This window comes from Phyllostomus discolor, chromosome 14 (assembly GCF_004126475.2).
Source record: "Phyllostomus discolor isolate MPI-MPIP mPhyDis1 chromosome 14, mPhyDis1.pri.v3, whole genome shotgun sequence".
NCBI lineage: Eukaryota > Metazoa > Chordata > Mammalia > Chiroptera > Phyllostomidae > Phyllostomus > Phyllostomus discolor.
In genome coordinates this window covers 10,979,027-10,998,135 of record NC_040916.2, presented here as the reverse complement: position 1 = coordinate 10,998,135, position 19,109 = coordinate 10,979,027, and the positions used below count along the sequence as shown (strand labels likewise).

The following is a 19,109-nucleotide window of genomic DNA, read 5'->3' as shown; positions in this document are numbered from 1 at the left end:
ACATGCCCGTTCATGCATCACGTCCACTGCAGAGGTTTTTGACAGAACATCAAATCGCTCAGGTGCCTCAGCCCCCTACAGCCCAGAGTTGGCACCCGGTGACTTCTGGCTTTTCCTGAAACTAAAATCACCTTTGAAAGGGAAGAGATTTCAGATTGTTAATGAGATTCAGGAAAATACGACAGGGCAGCTGATGGCAATTGGGAGAACTATATGAGGTCCCAAGGTGCCTACTTTGAAGGGGACTGAGATGTCACTGTCCCATGTACAATGTTCCTTGTATCTTGTATCATCTCCAATAATGCCTCTATTTTTCACATTACATGGCTGCATATGGATGTGTGTGTGTGTGTGTGTAACGGCTCTAGATGAGTTGTAAGAAATCGATGGGTGATGAGTCTATGAATTAGTGGTGTGTGTGCCGTGACAAACTCCAGGAAGAATGCTGAGGGAGGCAGCTGCTCCCTCCCCTACAAACCGTGTCCAGATCCAGGGATGCAGGCAGGAGAAGCGACTGCCCTCCGTGACATTTCTGCTTTGCCGTGGTGCCCAGTACACCCGTGGGGATTAGGACCTAACCCAGGCTTCTCCCCCCGCACAACTTCACTTCCTGACGCTCGGAAGTCCCTGGGCTCACTGGAGGTTAGAGCTGGTGGGGCCCCACAGGCTCCATCACAACCCCCAGGGGTCGTGTGAAGACACAGCCCTACCACTAGTTCCTGATTCCTCTAGGTTTGTAATTTAGTGCCGCACAGGGCGCCTCCAGAAACTCGAGCCCTGACTCAGCCACACGCCGTGTGAACCCGGGAAAGTTACTTAACCTCTCTGTACCTCGATTTCCTCACCTGTGAAATGGGGATAAGAACATCTCGACCCCAGAGGTTCATTGTGAAGATCAAAGCCAACAACTGCCTGAAGCTCATTAGTGCGATGCCAGGCTCACAGTGGGCACTGAATAAATGTAGCTATTATTGTAAGCATTATCTCACCACTGGTTAGCGGCTGGCGCAGGGCGAGCATCCAAGCCTCCTGAGCCTGGATCCAATGTTCTTTCCAACACGTCACTCTGAATGCGCACACAGCCTCCCCCCTCCGATGCCAGGCTCGGCCTCGGCAGAGAGCACACCACCGCTGTCCCCGGACCCTGTCCTCAACTCAGGAGCAAGACAGCCCGCACCCGAGAGCAAGGGCAGCTCTGCGCGCTGCAGCACAAATGGCCAGAGCACCCGAGAGTTCAGCAGTGCAGCCTTCGGTCCTCTGGGAAGCCCCTCTGGCTGCTCCTGTCAGCCTACCATTGTGCAACTATGGGAACCAAAATAGAAGTTTATCCTCTGGGATAAACAGTCGCTGGAGAGTTCCACACATCGACCACGAGGGGGCACTATCGTCCCATTAGAGGTGTTGCTGAGAGTCCGGAAGTGGTCAGAAGTTTCCAGGAAAATCCCAACAGCCTTCAGCAGGCTCCTGCCCCAGCCTTGTCATGCTCAGGACCCTGTAGCTGGGGTCCCCGCAGATCACAGGCTCCTGGTCCTAAGGAAACTTCTTTGCAACTCAGCCCACTGCTCTCCTCCTTGGGGACCCCTTAAGAGCAGGGACAGTTCTTGCATTTATTTTCCTGCATTTACTTCCCTGGCCTCCTCCCTGCCTCCTCCAGGCCCTGGTGCAGTACTGGACAAATGGTAGGCGTGCAATGCACAGCTAGCTGGTCGGTTGCTGGATGCACATGTGAAATCCAGTGTAATTAATGAATCGTGGGAAAGAAACTGCCTGAGCTTTGGGGAAATGGTGAGACTGTGGAGCGATACAGGTCAGGGGAGGGTCATGGCTAAACGGGAAAGGGGGAGTGAGAAGGCTCAAACAGGGGCAAGAGACCCGGGCAGTGAGGGGCTACTCAGTGCTGAGGTCAGATCCTCACCTCGAGGTCCTGGGCGGCAGCACCAGGAACCCGGGGGAAATGGGCCCCAGCAGCCCCGCCACTGCGTGGCTGTCCTCCAGGAGTGCCTCGCTAGCCCCAGGGGCACTGCTAGCCTCTCCTGTCCTTGCAGTGGCTTGCAGCTGCCACCACCAGGCCGTGAGCTCCCACAGGTAGGCTGGGATCACACCACCTCCCTCTGGGGCTCAGCACCCTGAACCCCATCACACATCCTCTGTCCAAAAGAGCCTCTTTCAAGAGAAGGTCAAGGATTTGAGACTGTGCCCACCCAGCACGCTGTGCCCTGACTCCTGCCTTGGGGCAGGCCTCCCCTAGCAGACTCCATCTTCAGGTGCCATGCGGGGGAGTAGAAAGAACACAGGAGGGAGGTAAGACTGGCCCTGGAAGCCCAGCTCTAGGACCTATTGGCCACAAGTGGTGCAGTTTCCCTGGCAAGTTACTTATCCTTCCTGAGACCCAGTCTGTCGCCTGTAACATGTCAGTGCCTCCCTGCCGTGGATCCAGTGAAGGAGCAAACACCGAGTGCCCGCCGGCACAAGGCTCATGCCTCGCTCAGTAACATGCCCCAACTGAAACCGTCACCGACACAGCAGTGGACCTAGACAAGGGGCCCCTGGGCTGCAACAACACCAGCTAACGGGGTCAGTGGGCAGAGGAGGCAGGAAGCAGGGTTCGGCTGGGAGAGGCGAGTGCAGGGTGGGCTTGCTCACAGCCAAAAAGATACAGCAAACTCAATATCCCAGGAAGCGGGGGATGAGAGCGGAGCAAAAGTCCCACTCACAAACTAGAAGACAGCGGGAGCGTGGTGACCAGGCCAGCTCCAGCTAGGGCCACACTCACCAACCACCCGCTGGGGACCTTGGCTTTCACTCCAGGCTGGGGCTGGAACCTCCCATCTCCGCCTCAGGTTTCCCAGTCTTGGTTCCGAGAACCCAGCTGACCTCCGACAGGGTACATCTCACTCTGGCTCCCCCTGTTGGCAGTGCTCTTCAGTTCTCCTCTCCGGGCACCCTCCACCACCGAGCCCTGACTCCCACACCCCAGGGGCCTCCGAACCTCAGCCTGGGAGCCTCTAGCCCTCTACTCATCCTGGAGGGGAGTTGGGCAGTGACGAGAACAGGGTCTCAGGCAGGGCTGGGACTGAGCTCTGGGGGAGGGTGGGAAGAACAGGGCCCTGGGCCTGGCTGGAGCGGGAGGGCCCAGACCAGGGCCACTGAAGACCTGGGCGGAAACCAGACAGTCCAGGGGTCTTCTGGGATCGGCTTGGCACAACAGGCCTCTGGCAGCAAGGCTGAGTCTCGGGCTGGTGGCCCCTGAAGTAACTGAAGTGAGACACTGGACAAGGCCAGGCAGCCAGAGGAGGTGACCCCACAGGGAGGGGACAGGCAGCAGTGCAGGGACTGACAGGGATGAAGTCTGAGCAGGCTCAGAGCAGGTGGCCCCCGGAAGCCAGGAGAGGAGAGGCAGCTCAGGCGGCCCCTGCCCGCCCGCCTGGATAGGACGGCTGCCGCTGGGGTGGAGGGTCCCTTCCTCCCAGCCTCAAGGCCTCCCCAGAGCGCCCCTGCTGCTTACCGTCTGCTGTGCTGGTTGCCAGAGGAACCACTTTCTATTTTCACGTGTTCCCCACATGACAAGGCTCTGGAAAGGCTCCGTGTGCTAAGTCAGCAGCGATCCTGAAAGTGACGCCCAGCAGATGGACGGGGCTGATGTCCCAGGAAGAAGTCCAGGATGCAGACTCACAGCCCTGAGAGGGGCTGGGAGGGGGCCACCAAGGAGAGGACTGACCTGGGTGTGGGCGCACGAGTCCATTCACTCATGCATGCATTCACTCGTTCAACCAAACACAGGAGGTGCTGGGCATTGTGCTAGGTGGTGGAGAGACAGCTGGGAAGAGAGCAAGCGCATCCCAGCTGGGTGAGAAGATGGACATAGCAAAATGTAGTTACAGAGCAGAGGGGTCTGTGCTGCCACAGAGGGCTGCTGGGTGCCAGCTTGGCATGAGGAGGTCCAGCGAGGTGTCCTTGATGAGGTGGCATCTAAGCCAAGGTGAGGTTTACCGGCTGTGTGGGCAAGGAGGAAGGGCATTCCATGCAGAGGGAGCAGCATGGGCGAGGGCCCAGGGGAGACGGTGAGGATGGCACCTTCTGGAACTGAAGTCACTTAACTTCCCGAGTGTGGGGCAGGGCCCAGCCCCGGGGGACAGGGCCGTCTGGTGGGGTTGGGGGCGGGACAAGCTGCACCACGTGGGTACATCGCAGCACACGTGACGTCAGGCCACTGGCACTGAGACTGCAGTGCAGGCAGCACCTGGGCAGAGGGGGGTGGCTTTCCCTGTTGCCCTTGGGGCTCCCGGAGACTCTTCAGGACCCCTGGGCACCAGAGAGTCTGGGCAGTTGGAGGGAGAGGCCATCAGGGGAGCTGGGTTACTGCTCACCGTCACTGAGGAAAAGAATTTGTGTCTTAACATGGGTTCTCCCCAAAAGCAGAGACTGGGGGAGGGGCATGGGTGCAGGGACGCACATCTGGGAAGTGATGTCTGGGTCAGGTGTGGGGACTCGGAAGGGGGCTCGGCAGATTCAAGGGTGCGTCCCTGAGCTGGTGACCGCTGTGCACAGAGGGGGCTCATGTGAGACCCTCAGAAGCCTGTAGAACGAGTGGTCAGGATGTGGGACTGGTCTGCTGGCTCTGGCCGCTATTGGTGGAGGCTGCTCCGGGGATGTTACCTCCATGCCTTTGCTGGGTGAGAATGACCCAGAGTGGCGCGGGACACCTGGCTTGGCAGAGGAGCTCGGGGAGAAGGCTGAACCTGGCCCAGAGACTGCAGTGTGTGCACCGGCCTGGCTGACAGGCTGCGGGATGGAGTATGTGAGATGAGCAACACATCGAGTGTTCAATTCTCCAGGCAGTGACTAAATCTGATGTCCTGGACGGAGGCCCTCTTGGCCAGCCTCTGCCAGCCATCGATCTCCAGCGGCCTGACCCGCCTCTCCAGAAAAGCCTGTGCCATTTCCGGCCTGCTCAAGCAAGGGCCTGATGCCCTGAAGGCCACCATCCCTCCGAGCAGGGCCAGCCCATCTGGGTCCTGCAGGTGATCTCTGGGAGTCACAGGGACCTGTGCAGAGGGCCTGGGCCCGGGCCCCCACTGCCTGGCAGGGACTGGGTCCTGGGCAGGGATTCCCAGCTGTGGCAGGAGGCAGAGCATCTCAGGAGCTGACAGCACCCTGGCAGGCCGTGCTTGCTGGAGACTGGGGCTTGGAGGAGCAGACTCTTGGAGGAAGCCAAGGCAGGGATGAGGCTGCTGTATTCCGACCCTCCATTCTCCTCCTAGAAGCTAAGGGTGTGGTGAGGAGACCTCTCTGCAGCCGGTGCCTGAGTAGGATGTGAGGTGTCAGAGTCCAGGAGTCTCCTGCCCACCAGATCAGGCTGGGACTTGGGTCAGATGCCTTCGGGGGCCCCGCCTCTAGGACCTGGGGGGCTGGCCAGACCCTTTCACCCTGCTCTCTGGAGGTGGCTCAGTGCTATTGCTTACCTGTCTGGGACATGCAGTCCTTCGTAGTCTTACTTTGTAGATGGAGAACGGGCTCCCTGTTGCACGGCTGGTTTCCTGCCTTTAAGCCTCTTCTTGCCTGTGATTGGGGCAGGGGTGGGGGTGCGGCCCTGTGCAGCTGCAGGCCTGGGGAGCAGGGACAGGACCGTGCTGATCAGCAGGGAACAGGAAGCAGGCGGCCCCCTGCTCCCCCTAGGGAAGGCTCTGGAGGGTGGGGCTGCACCTCGCAACAGGAACCTAGACCTGGGGAAGGACTTCACAAGTGACACCAAGGTGAACCACTCCCCAGTGCCCCGGGCACCTGCTGTACACCGGGCACTGAGCTTCTGCTCTGAGACATTGGGGTGAACTTGTGTGGGGATTGGCTAAGAATCCAGCACCCTCCCACTCCCCCACGCCCTTTCCATTAGAACAATAGTGCCTTTCTTCCTTCGTCACCACCTAGGTGGCCCATGGCCTCCCCGCTGTGTCTGGAGCCCCTCTGCTAAGAGGTGGCCCTGCTTCAGCCACAGGTGCGGCACCCCAGGTTTGCTTGGGACCGAGGGGTGTTCTGGGATGCAGGACTTCCGGTGCAAAACCTGGGACGTCCCAAAAGGTTGGCCGCCCTAGATGTCTGTGCTGGGCCTTGAAAGCTCTCCTGTTTGGTGGGGTGGGCGGCGGGGGGCAGGCTTGTAAATGGGCAGTTACAGCAAAGTGAGTGTACGCTACAGGTGACCCTGGGAGGGAGGGGGAAGGCTCCCTGGCAGAGGTTTGTCTAGACTTGAGTCATGTGACAAGGAAATACAAGCCTCTGAAGCAAAGTGAACACGACAGGCCGATGTGGGAGTGGAGCCGAGGGGCAGCAGGCTGTGGGGCTCCAGGGGTCTGTTTCTTTCTCTGGGTCCTGCAGACTGGCAGGATGTATGTAACCCCCGGGCCAGCCTGCGACCCTCCCCTGAGCTGCGCCCACCGCGTCCGGGCTGCCCAGGTTTTCATGTGCTTGGCCCTGGGAAAGGCCGACCTGGAATCTCCCAGTGAGAGAGAGACTGATTCAGAGAAGCCCCTTGTGGGGCTGCGGGGCTAGCGGTGGGGCGGGAGGGCGGGAGAGAGTGGTAGGAGGGACCTTTGATGTGCAGAGAATGGGGCAGACTGCCCAGGAGTGGGGAGCCTGAGGTCCTGAGGGAAAGCTGCTTCGATGGGGGTGAGGCAAGGAGCAGGGAGCAGGGAAAGCAGTGGTTCTGGAATGTTCCCAGGGTCCTGAAGTTGGAGACCTTGCCCACTCTGCAGAGACAGGGCCCTAAGGAGTGGACTCCTAGCCCAGACACGGCTGGGTGATGCAGGAAGTGGGAGGCACATGAGCAAGCCCTCTCGTGGGTGTCCTGAGCACTTCTAACTGCTTGTTGGGGGCAAAGTGTCCCAGTGAGGACTACCTCGGCCACCTGGAAACCGTGGCCGGAATTCCGGGCCCAGCAGTCTTGGATGGCCGTCAAGCCCCCAGCTTCCTGGGTGGGGCCCAGGAGCTCACTGTTAGACCCTCTGGTCTGGACACACCAAAGAATAAAGCAGCAGTCACACCCGGTCCTCTGCAAGGAGGGGCTCTCCCTGAGGGGACGGGCAGGCAAGAGGTGGCTTTTCTCCAAGTACATCTGGGCCCATCTGCACCTCAGTCTCCCAGGAGCTCATTAAAAATGCAGTTCGCAGGCCATGTGCTAGAAATACCTGGGGCCCAGGAATCAGCATTCTGAACCCTCTAGGAGATTCTGCTGCTTAATGTACAAATGCTCTCTTGGGGGTGGCTGCAATGTATTTTAACAAAAGACAAAGTTTTGTGTCAAAGAAAGTCATCCCTGCTGTGAAATCTCCAGGAGCAGACTCTTCGTTACAGAACGAAGGGTCTGTCAACCCCAGCACGACTGACACCTGGGACCACACGATTGTTTGTCCTGGGCGGCGGTCCCGTGCGCTGAGGGATGTTTAGCAGCATCCCGGACGCTAGACCCCAGCAGTATTACTCTGTAGTTGTGACGACCAGCAATGGGACAGGATGTCTAGACGTTGCCAAATGGCCATTACACGGGAAAATCCCCCCTCAGAAGGGATTTCCTTATGAAATCTGACCCGAGTCCGGTGTGTCCGATGTCCTTCACCGCCCTCGGGGTGACCTCCAGGCCAGGCTCTGCCCACACTGGACCCCAGCCCTCCTCACCGCTTTCCCGCTACAGATGCGCCTGAAGCCAGTTCACACCGCCTCTCACTCCTGGTTGTGGTGGAAAGCCAGCCCGTTTACTATCTCCCTTTCCCTTTCTCCGCCCCTCCACCACCCCTCCACCTACGGGTTCTGCCGCACCAGCTCGTGGGCGCCCCCTGCTGTCGGGCCCCTCGCAGGTGCGCAGTGAGGGGTGGGGGGCGGGGAGACAGAGCAGGGGGACGGCACAGGCCCCGCCCCTCTAAGCAGCGCCCATGCGGCCCAAAGGAGAGGGCATATGGGGAAGAATTCTCCTCTTGAAAAAATAAGTTTATTTCTGTGCTTATTCTAAAGCAAACATAGTTCCAGTAGGAAATTGGGCAAGTACAGAAAAATACAAAGAAGAAATAAAAGTCACTGGTAATTGAACCACTCAGAGGGCCATGTCCACCCTTACGAGGCTGTCTGACCACCCCGGCTGGTGTGCGGGAGGGTCCCCCAGTGGACAGAGCACTTGACCACGGACAACAGAATGCATTCGGTGTTCCAGGCTAAACATCTGCTTTATTCAGACCTGGGTGGCCAGAGACCCAGGCGGCCTACTCTGAAGATTTCGCCCATAGCGTCTCCTGGCCACACCCTCCCAAGGGCCTGCTCCTACAGGCAGAACGTCAGAACTCGTCCTTGAGGTCAAAATGGGGCTGGTCCTCCGGCTTGAAGTCCAGGTTGGGGCTGCCGTCCTCGTTGAGAATTCTCCGGGCCGTGTAGCCGACGATGGGGTACTTGGCTTTGTACACCTTGGTGAAGACATCGTCCAGGGACTTCAGCTCCTCGGCCGTGAGGCCCGTCTGGAGAGAAAAATGCAAGAAACACAGCGAGGGGGGCGGGGAGAGGATGAGGGAACTGTGCTTGGCACAGCCTCTCGCCCGCCCTGCCCTACTATCTGCACGCCCCTAGTGCAAGGGAAAATACATCTCAGCAAACCAAATAACGGACAATTGACTTTTTACGAAGCAATCCCGTGGGGTGGGGTGGGGAGGGGAGGATGGGGGGCAATGACCCTTGTGTTTGCTGTCTGACCGATGCAGGGGGTTCAGACTCCAGAGAACACCCAGCCGGGGACGGGACGGGGGTGCACTGATTAGCCCACTGCTCTCTATGCTCCTCCCCCTTAATTTCTTAATTTGTCGCTGTAATGTTGCGGCTTAAGAGCTGACTCATCTGAACACAGCCGGGGTGAATGCCAGCCTTTCTGTTGGGATTACACAGACACCGGCATGGTGTTAGTCACTGCTTTTTTCTCCCTCACAGGAATACGAGCGCTGGGGAGACTCGGCCTCTCCGTCCCGTTCATCTCCGGAGCTGCCGAGAGTGGCCAAGGGGGCGGGTCTCGGGGACTAGGACAGATCTGTAGGAAGCAGGGGTGGCAGGTGCAGACTGGGAGGGGGACAGGGCTGCCCAAGCAGGTTGGGGCCAAACTGTGAAGCTCACTGAATGGGATCACAAGTTCACAAGAGTTTGGACTTGACTCCGGGGAGCCAGGGAAGGTTCCTGACTAGGAGTGGCACGGGAGGCTTTCTGTTCCGAGAAAACAGCTGGCCGCCACGCCAAGTGGACTGGAATGTTACGAGGCTAGTGAGGAAGTCTTGCTACTGCCCAGGGGTCAAAAAGGTCAGGGCCACAGGGGAGGGACATCTGACAAGGGCACATAATCCGGCTCACGGTGTCATGGGTGAGGTCTGCAGGATCCAGCGACATCTTGGCCACCCCTCTGGTGGCGTCCTTCCCGGCCAGGGCATTGTAGGGGGCTCCTCGCCCATAAAACTCTGCAGTGGGAGGGAGGAACGGGGCGTGAGTGTGGACTGGCACGCAGAGCAGCCAGGAGCCTGGACAGGGGGAGGGGGCTGAGATCCCTCGCCCGGCCCTGAAAGAGGCTCCGGGCTCCCGCCCAAGGAGAGGAGGGCAGTGGAAACCCGGAGTCCGATAGACCCCGCAGCCATCGGGTTGAATCCCACTGATCCAGAATATGGAGTAAGTTGCACACGCTGGGCTGAGAGGTGATTTTTTTAAAATCTCTTACAAATATTTAAAATCCAAACAAGAAAAATGTTTAGTTTTCTTAAATGTCAGGAGCTAAGTTTGTTTCCCTTCACTGTCTTTTGTCTGGTATCGGACAGCGATCCACTGCAAAACCTCCTCCGCGTCATTCGTAGTTACAGGCTGGGAAACCATGAAACAGCATTCAAATGTTCTATAACGTTCTGTGATCCCAACTCTTTGGACCATTTTCCCTCTCACTGCTTCTTCGGCGAGGGTCGATCCTCCCATTTGAATGTGACTCCAAAGGAAACAGGAGCCACAGAATGCTCTGGAGCAGGAGCAAGACATCATTGGGGAGAACTGCCGGAGCACAGCACGGACCCAGGCTGTTCACTCCACCCTGGCGGAGGGCTTGACCGGAGCTCCCCACTCCCCTCCCCCTCCAGGGCCCACCCTGGCTGCCGAGCTCCCCGGAAATAAGGGTGCGGACAGCCAGGCCACTTACCCTTCCCGGCAGTGACGTCGAACACCACGCCCTTCACGGCCAGGTAGATGGGCCGGTCTTCCTGGAAAGCAGGAGAGAAGCTGTGAGGAGGAGGAGGAGGAGGAGGAGAGCCGGACTTTCCCGGCCGAGTCAGCGAACTCTCCTCCCACCGGGCCTGTGCGGGAGCCTGTGCGGGAGCGGCCTTCCTCCAGCCAGCCCTCGTGAGGTCGCTGGGCGCACAGCCGGGCGCAAAGCCTCACCCCTGCTCACGCAAATCTGAGAAAGTCAAACTCCGTGGCAGCCCACGGCTATACTGTCCTTAAAAAAAAAAAAAAAAAAATCAAGAAATGAAGCAACTCTATGTAGATAAAAATTCAAAGGAAGGTTAAATGATTATTGGTCGTTGCACATTTTCCTTCCTTTTCATCGATGTACATACAGGGATAGAGTCAGGGTAAATGATCTATTTTATATTTTGCTTCCTCTAAGCAACATCACTGCGTGGAGACACTTGCATGCATAGAAACAACCAAAATGCCCGGCTGTCGTGCACACAGCTGTGTTTTCTGTCAGCGATACCGCGTTCCTGCTCGTTTAGCTGTTCTGCTCTTTGGGGCATTCAGGTTGTTTCCAACTTCTTCCAACTATAAACAGCAGCATTTCGGATATCTTTCTGAAGTTACTTTCTAATTTGGTGAGTTACTTCCTTGAGGTCTGCTTCAACACGTGGACTTCCTGGGCCAAAGTATATGAACAAGGTAATCATCTTTTGTGTTTTACCAATTCGTCCCTCAAAAAACAATTTACCATGCTAGAAAAATATAAGCAATGCTGTTTCCCCACCGTTCTAAGGAATTTTATACTTTATTTTTTGCTAGTTTCTTGGGTACAGAATGTTATCTGATTTCTTCCTGAAAGAGGGTGACACAAGAGCAGATGGCACGTGGCATGGATCTTCTGACATCAGTGCAGTCGGGCTCAGGTCGGCGTGACTGGCAGTTCTGGGACACCCGGGACCTGGCCCGGACCTAGGGCATCCAGGTTCGGGGACGCCCGCCAGGGGGCTCACAGGCCAGGGGAGGGTGGGAGTCACAACTGGGTGAGTAAGAACTTCAGAATCTCCCAGAACACGCAGCTTGACCTTCTCTGGGGTGGACCTTCAGGTTCTTGCCCTCATGGAGCTTAAGGTCAAATGTTTCCAGGACCACGTTTAACAGAATCCGGGACTCAGAGAAGTTAAGCAACCACACGAAGGGAGCAGATCTCACTGTCAAATAACTTCTCGGGCCTCCGTTTCTCTCCCAGCTGGGTGGGGACGTCACCTGCCGACCTCGCAGAGGCTGAGGGGAACCGCGTATGGGGAACGCGTATGGGGAACGGGCGCAGCCCGCCCTGCACCCCGCAAATGGGCGGGGCTGCCGTTCCCTCCTCAGCTCCTACAGACAGACCCCGCGCTGCTGTTGACATGGTGCCTACCCTCCCTCTCTTACTTTCAATGGCACGACTCAACAGGCTGGCAGGCTGCATTTTTCTCCGGGGTGCTTTACTGCCTTTCCTTCACTGTGACTATTTGTTCTTCGACTCCAATTGCTCGTCAGGTGGGCTTATTATGTATTTGCCCAGCGTCACGGGGCCAGGTAAGGGAGAGCAGGTTCTGGAACCTGGAGCCTCGGAACCCAAGCGTCAGTCCACTCCCTGATCTGCCTCACCAAAGGGGACCTGACCTGGGTGGGGTGCGTGTGTCCTGGGAAACTCATCCGAAAGACCCGGGACCACGGAGAAAGACACCGGGACCCAGGAGGAAGGGGCTGCAGAACCACCTGCACAACGAAGGCAGGTTCTGCCTTTCCTCTGGGTCTCGGGCTTCTCTTACCAGCTGGCCCTCCTCCCGGCCTGTGGTCGAGCAGGGCCACGTGTGCCACCACGACAAGGGGACGGAGGAGTGGGGGCAGAGGAAGGAGGGCTTCTCCCACAGCGGGGAGAAGGAGGCTGGGAGCCTGGGTGCGGGCTCGGGCCCTGCACCGGGACCAGAGACAGAGCAGGAGCTCCTCACTGAGGACTCTTCTCCTCCCGGGGAAGGGGGGACGCTGCTGTGGGTGTTTCCTCCACAGAACCAGCTGGGCCCTGCCAGGGGCTAAGGCTGGGTTTGGGTTTTTGCTTTTTTTAAACTACAATGGGCATCGGTAACCTGTCAGTGGATCATGGAATCAATGCACTGATGTATCAACAGATTTTTTTTAAATGAAAAAATTTAAAATAGAGCAGAAATAGAAAACGTCACACACAGTGAGAGTCGGCACTGCTGCGGGGAACTTCGTGGAACTGCGGCCCGGCGCCGTGTGCACGCTGGGCCGGGACGCCCGGCCGGACGTCTGCATGCCACCCTCCCGCTGCGCGGTTAGAAAGGGTGGTTCTCCTTCTCTTTAGCTGCCTCCACCCAACAGCCTTCCCCACCTGTACTCTCTGTGTCTGTCCAGAAGGCTCCTTTGGGAGGGGTGCAGTCTACTCTTCACGACTGTTACATTTTGGAAAACCAGGAGACAATGTGGTCCCACTCCCCTCTTGGCACAGGTTCCCAGGGGAGCTGGTGGCTGGGCCCAGGCAGCTTCTTGGGAGAATAGGCTCTGAAGAGGCGCCAAGGATGCTGGATTTTCAGCAGGTATTCTGAGGGCTCATTTGTGTCAGAAGGACAACAATAGCTATTTTCATACTCCCGTGTGTGAGAGACCCAAGGAGCCACGCTGTGGATACTCTGAGGACCTAAAAGTTCCCAACGGAGGAAACTGGCCCAGAACACTCCACGGCTCTGTGACAGGCGCAGCAGCCAGTACCCCTGTCTTTCAGGATACACAGTCTGCAGCTGCCACTGGAGACACGACATATCCCCACGTGGGTGCCCAAGCTCCGTGCACAAACCACACAGCCGAACTCGGGACAGCGCAGGCAGGCCTGTCTGCCTCGGCTCTCACCCCAAAAAGCCACGGTTAATGCTCGGGTTTCTCTTCGGATCGTGTAAATCTTTCGCCTTTTACAAAAAGTCTACATTAGAAGCAAGACATTCGTCACTAGATGTTTCGGAAAGCCCTGGTGTACAGGTCCACAATCCCACAGCAGAAACTCTTGGGGGTCGGCTACGTTGTGGAATTCAGAATTTGTCAGATTTCAGAAAGGTATTACGGGCATATGCCACGCCACCTGCAGCAGGTCCGGGGCAGCACCCCACAGTCAGTCACCTCGATGCCCCCGCCGTAAAGCATGAGCTCACGCACTCACGCTAAGCAGGACGAATGGAGACCACGAACAGACCGGCGTCGGCCCCGACCAGGTCCCACCACCAGCGGAGTTCAGGTCAGGCCAGTTCCGCTGTCAAATGACTTGTTGGAAAAAATGTTCTGGTTTTCAAGCTTATACAATTTCTAAATTGCATAAAAGGACGGTGGACCTGCTAGACTGCCTCGTGCAGAGGCAGTATAACTTAATATTTACTAGCTTCATAATAAGCCAGTAAAAATAACAGCAGGGAAGACTTAGTCAGGCTTCCTATGCCAAGACTACACCAGACCTACGCTCAGCACTTTGCCCATCACCATCTCATTTAATTCTCACAAACACCCCACACAGAGTGGGGACTCTGTCTAACTATCGTGATGGTCAGTTTGACATGTCAGTGTGGACTGGCTACAGTGACCGGTTATTCAACCAAGCACACCCGGCGGGGCTGCTGTGAGGGTACTTCGTGGGTGCGATTCACTTCAACAACCAGCCGACTCCGTGTAAGGGGGACTGTCCTGCTCGCAGCAGTTGAAAGGCCTGAAGAGCGGAGTCGAGGTTTTCCTAAGGAGGAAGAAATTCATTCCACCGGCGGGCTGCAGCACCAGCTCCTGCTCGGGGTTCCCACTCGCCCTTCCTGCGGCCTGCCCCTCGGACTTCAGACGTGCTGGGATCACACAACCCAGCTTCGGCGCCCCCTCCTCCCTTCCCCTTCCTCTCTCTGCCTACAGGCATCCCACGGGCCCCAAACCCCACACATTCCTCCTTTACCCTCTTTCCATCTCAAGCGCCCCCCTCTCCTTCCCTCAGTTAAGCAACCATCAATCACATCCGCTTAAACAACCAAAGACCTTCCCTCAGTCCCCCTCCCCCCGCAGCCCCTGGAACTGCTGCTGCTGGCACCCTCCACACTGAACTCTGGACTCTCTCTCTCTCTTCCCTTGGGCTCTGTGCAGGGGGGGGGATCCCGAGGGGACCCCCAGGTTTGGAGAGTCACTAGAAGGGCTCGGGACTCAGCGTAAGGAGGTAGTCAGAACAGGATTTGCTCCAGTGAGTAGTGAGGACACATGGCCTGTCACCAGGGACATGGAGTCTAGAACAGTGATTTCCAACCTTTGCAGCTCATGGCACACATACACTGATTACTGAAATTCTGCGGCACACCAAAAATTATAATTTTTGCCAATTTGATGGAAAAAATAGGTCTGATTTTGATTCATTCACACCAGATGGCTCTTGTTGTGCTGGCTGTTGTCATTTTTTTTTTTACTTGACAATCTAAGCAAAAAGAGGTCAGTGCCCGATTAAACAGTTAGGTGTTTCATGTTTTGAAAATTCTTGCTGCACGCCCGTGGAAAATCACTGGTCCAGGAGGATGTGTGCAGACTGCTGCGTACTCCTTCCCTCCTGTGGGGCTCCCACAGGGCACGTTCCTCCCCAGAAACAGACGCAGCAACTCGTGGGTCCTGCTTCTGCTCAGGGAAGCCCATGGGAGGCTCAAGCCCAAGGCTGTCACTGTGCTCCGGCCGGGCAGGGCCTCTCTGCCTGGCAGCTCCGCGTGCAAACGCTGTTCTGACGGAGAGCGCAGCCTGAGCCCCCCTCAGCCTGAGCCCCACTCAGCCGTCAGAGAGGTGAGGATCACCCGGAAACCCAGGCACCAGCCGGGAGCCACCCCTGCTAGCAGGCCCTTCGAAGGACAGCGAGCCTGCTGAGTTCGCTCTTCTGTGGAGCACATGACTCCAGACCAGCAGTTCCCAACCTTTTTGGCACCAGGGACTGGTTTCGCGGAAGACAGTTTTTCCATGGACCCAGGGGCTGGGGGTGGGGGTGTGGGATGGTTTCAGGATGATTCAAGTGCTTCACACTCAAGCTCACCCCCTGCTGTGTGGCCGGTTCCTAACAGGTCATGGACAGTACTGGCCCAGCCCGGGGGCTGGGGACTCTTGCTGTATACCTGCTGGTTCCCTGCTGTCCCCAAAGATAGTATCTGTTAATAACTAGTCACAATCCCTGTTTCCCTCCCTCTGAGGGTTTCCCATTAACTCAAGCTTCTTTTAACCCAACCTGTCTTATTATGGTGCCCAAACTAGCATCCCTGCCTAAGGGCCAGGTTTCCAGGTCCCCTTTCAAACCCAGCCTGTCTACGGCTACCTAACTTAGGGGCGAGGGAGCCCTGGCCAGAGGGTTTTAACAAAAGAATACTGGGTCCCTTCCTCATTCTACTACTAACTGGTGGCACTATAGTAACCGGAGGGCAGCCGAGACCAGGGCTCATGCTGCCGGCCACCACTCAGCCAAAACGCAGAGACAGGATTTGGATTATAAGTGCACTTTTGTTAATATCAGGGGTCAGCAATCTGAGAAGGTGGTGAGTAAAAAACCCTAACATCCACCTTCCTTTGAGCTTCCAGAAGCAAGTTTCTATAGGGAAACATGGGAATTGGGGGGGGGGGGGGGGGATTCCTAGGGGCAGCCGAAAGGGCAGTTTTGCAGCTTCTTCCCAAGCTCACTCCCTGTGTTCTGGCGTCATCTCTCCATTCTCCCAGCATTCCTCTCCTCCTGTGGCCAGTGAAGCTCTGAGTTCTCGGCCTAGGGAGGAGCCGTTGGCTCTCAAGTGTCCTTGGTGAGGGAAGATAAGGTCTTGGGATTCGCAGGCGGGCTGTGAGTTGCTCAAACTGTTGGCCTTTAGTTTTCTTGTCTCGGTTTTCCCATTCCACCTGCACAGGAATTTTCCTACCTTCTTACCATCCTGTCTCAGCTTGCCTGAGCTCCCTCATGTGTAAAAGCAGGAGGTCGGTTTTTGTCAACTCTGAAATGCTATGGTACCATGATCTCCCCACCAAACCGGGGCCCCTTCCCTCCACGACCCTTCTGCTGTGCAGCCTCTAGTTCCCAAGCTTGGAAGCCACCTCACGGCCCCCCCTCAACCCAAATGGACTGGTGATTGTCAGGTGTTTCCTAGACACCTCCAAACTACTGACTGATGTGGGTGTGTTGGGGGGAATCTGTCTTTCCCCTCCGATCTCGCCCTCTGCCCCTCCCAGTTCCTGCTGTGTTCCGAGGGCACAGGTAGGAAAGGCGGGTTTGAGCATCAGCTGCAGACGAGGCCTGGGGTGGAGGGGCAGGGAAACGAGGTGTAGGGAAGGCCTGGATCACCCATGCGCGAGCCCCAACTCCCGCCCCACCCAGGAACAGGCTTTGCTTCCCTGCCTCCCTCCCCTGCCACACCCCCAAAGAGGAGGCAGCAGTGTCTGCCCCCAGCTTCAGGCAAACTTGCAACGAAAAAAGTTCTGAGGCTCCTTACAGACCACCATCCAGAATGTGTCTCAAGGGCGCAGCTGGAGGGAAGACAGAGGGAAGCGCGGGGTGGGGTCTTCGGGTTTGGTGAAGGGGATGCAGGGCGTCCCAACTGCTGAGGGCTCCCCTTATCCCTGGGCCGTCATCGGGGCCTGGAGAGAACAGGCCTGGACGTCCTGGCGCCCCGTTCAGAGCCCCGGCTCCGGGAGGGGGCGCCCGCCCCGACCCAGGCCTCCCCGCTCCGCGTGGGCGGCCTCTGGGTCCCGGGCTCCCTCCGTTCCAGAGCGCAGAGCCCCGGGTCCCTCGGCCGGCGCTCCCCCGCCTACCTCTTCCCCGCCGTAGCGGGCCAGCTCCTCCTCGGTGAAGAGCCGCACGGGGGGCCCCCGCTCGGCGGGGCGCGGCGTCTGCCCGGCCCGGACCGCGGGCGGCCCCGGGACCAGCAGCGCCAGGGCCAGGGCCAGCGTGGCCAGCGGCCGCAGCAGCCGCCCAGGCGCGGGTCCCGCCATGCTGGCTGAGCGCTCTGAGCCGGGCCCGGGCGGCCGGGACCGTGAGCTCACGCCCCCGCCCGGAACCCCGCCCCGCGCGCCCGCAGCCGGGAGCTGGAGTCGTCCGGGACCGCGCCGCGGGAAACCTGAACCGGGATCGCAACCCGGACTCCCAACCGCGGGCTGAGCACGTAGGTCACAGTAGTCCCTGGACTGGGTACCTAGATGACACAGCCCAGCATTCCAGCACCTGGGAAGGCATACAGCGGTGAGCAAAAGCAGACTTGCCGTTGTTCTTACAGAAAATCGTACAATAATAAATCAAGTAAATAATAACACAAGAATAGACTCTTTCCTCTACTCACAACTGTAAACTACTTTTGCCCACCCCGGTATTTACGAACTAGGACCTCAACTTTATTATCCATGTGTAGCTTGGGCTGATTCTTTTCCTTCTTCCCAGTTGTGTTTAAATTTCGGGTCCCCAAGGAGATTTTTGGAAAGCGTACGGCAAGGCACAGATATGTACTGAAATAATAATAACTAACATTTGGGCAAGGCTTCCTTCATGAACTTATTTAGCATATGCTTTCTGGAGTCCTTGGGGACATCTCCCCGAACAGGGCTGATCTGCATGGAGCTTACATTCTGTGGGCGAGATAAGAAGATACAGAAGTAGTATGTTGGATGGCAGCAAAAACTAGGGAGGATGTCACGCAGGGCAAAGAAACAGGGAGCGTCGGTGTTGCAATTTTAAATTGGCTCGCCAGGGAAGGCCCCGCTGAGAAGGCGGTGTTTGTATCCAAACCTGAGGGAGGGGTGGGAGGCAGCCTGGAGAAGGATCCGTGGAGAGAGAAAGTCAAGCCACATGCACAGATGCTGAGGAAGGCGAGTGCTCTGCCAGATGGAGGAACAGCAAGGAGGGAAGAAGGGTAGGACATCAGGGGCTAAGAGAGTAAAGGGGGTGGAGGAGGATGGTAGATTTCGTGGGGCCTCACATCTTATTTTTAAGACTTTGGCTTTTATGCTGAGTGAATGGAGCAGGGGAATTAGTTAAAGTGTTAACAGAATGACTCTGGCTGTTGCGTCAAGAGCAGATTGAGGTAGGGAGCTGCCACAACAGCCCAGGTGAGGGAGAATGGTAGCTTGGACCAGGGCGGTAGCAAGGGAGGTAGGGAGAAGTGGTAATTGTGGTGCATTTGAAGGTGTCGCTGATGGGATTTGCTGCCCGGTGAGACATGGGGCTCTGGAGAAGGAGAGACAGAGAGGAGTCAAGGTGACCCTGAGAGTGTTGGCCTGGACCACAGGAAGGATGCAGTTGCCACTTTCTGTGCAAGGAGTGATGGTAGGAGGAGCTGGCTTGGGAGGAGAAGACACTCAGAGACACTTACAAATATACCAGTAAGGAGAAGCATTGAAGTGACAGTTGGCTATGAGTCTGGAATTGGGGGAAGAGTTCCAGGCTAGAGATATATTTTGGAGTCATTGGCTTGTAGATTGTATCTGAAGCCACCGAATGAATGAGATTGTCGACGAAGTGTGGATAGAGGGGGATAGAGGACCAAGGACTGAGTTCTCGACACCTGCCCGCATTTTGTGGTTGAGAGAACTGGCGAAGGAGACCTGTGCAGGGCTTGCTGTGGACCGGACACCAGTTCAGCACCGCCACGCGCATAGACTCATGTCCTCCTCACTGTGACTCTGTGAAGTAAACTATTATCCTCGCCCATTGTACCGACGATGCAGCTGAGGTGCAGAGACTTTAAGTACCTTGCCCAGGGTCACACAGTAGGTGGCAGAGCCAAGACTCCAGCGCAGGCCCTGGATCCCAGAGTCTGCCCCTGACCACTAGGCAAGGACGGCCCTCAGTGCCTGCACTGACTTCTCCT

At 57.2% G+C, this 19,109-nt stretch overlaps 1 protein-coding gene across 1 annotated transcript; it reads right to left on the bottom strand.

Annotated features, from left to right (window-relative positions):
* Positions 1–7,953: 7,953 nt before the first annotated feature.
* On the bottom strand, positions 7,954–17,293 carry NENF (neudesin neurotrophic factor). Its single transcript, XM_028530807.2, has 4 exons — positions 17,062–17,293; positions 10,190–10,250; positions 9,367–9,470; positions 7,954–8,492 (listed from the first exon to the last, which is right to left on the bottom strand). The coding sequence occupies exons 1-4, from the start codon at positions 17,239–17,241 to the stop codon at positions 8,316–8,318; spliced, it is 522 nt and encodes a 173-aa protein (XP_028386608.1). The 5' UTR covers positions 17,242–17,293; the 3' UTR covers positions 7,954–8,315.
* Positions 17,294–19,109: the final 1,816 nt, after the last annotated feature.

Excerpts from the sequence above, each read along its gene's own strand:
- NENF (XM_028530807.2), bottom strand. The coding sequence starts at position 17,241 with ATGGCGGGACCCGCGCCTGGGCGGCTGCTGCGGCCGCTGGCCACGCTG. Across the intron at positions 9,471-10,189 it reads CGACGTCACTGCCGGGAAGG|AGTTTTATGGGCGAGGAGCC; the intron begins GTAAGTGGCCTG and ends CTCCCACTGCAG. Across the intron at positions 8,493-9,366 it reads CAGACCTCACCCATGACACC|ACGGGCCTCACGGCCGAGGA; the intron begins GTGAGCCGGATT and ends TTTTCTCTCCAG.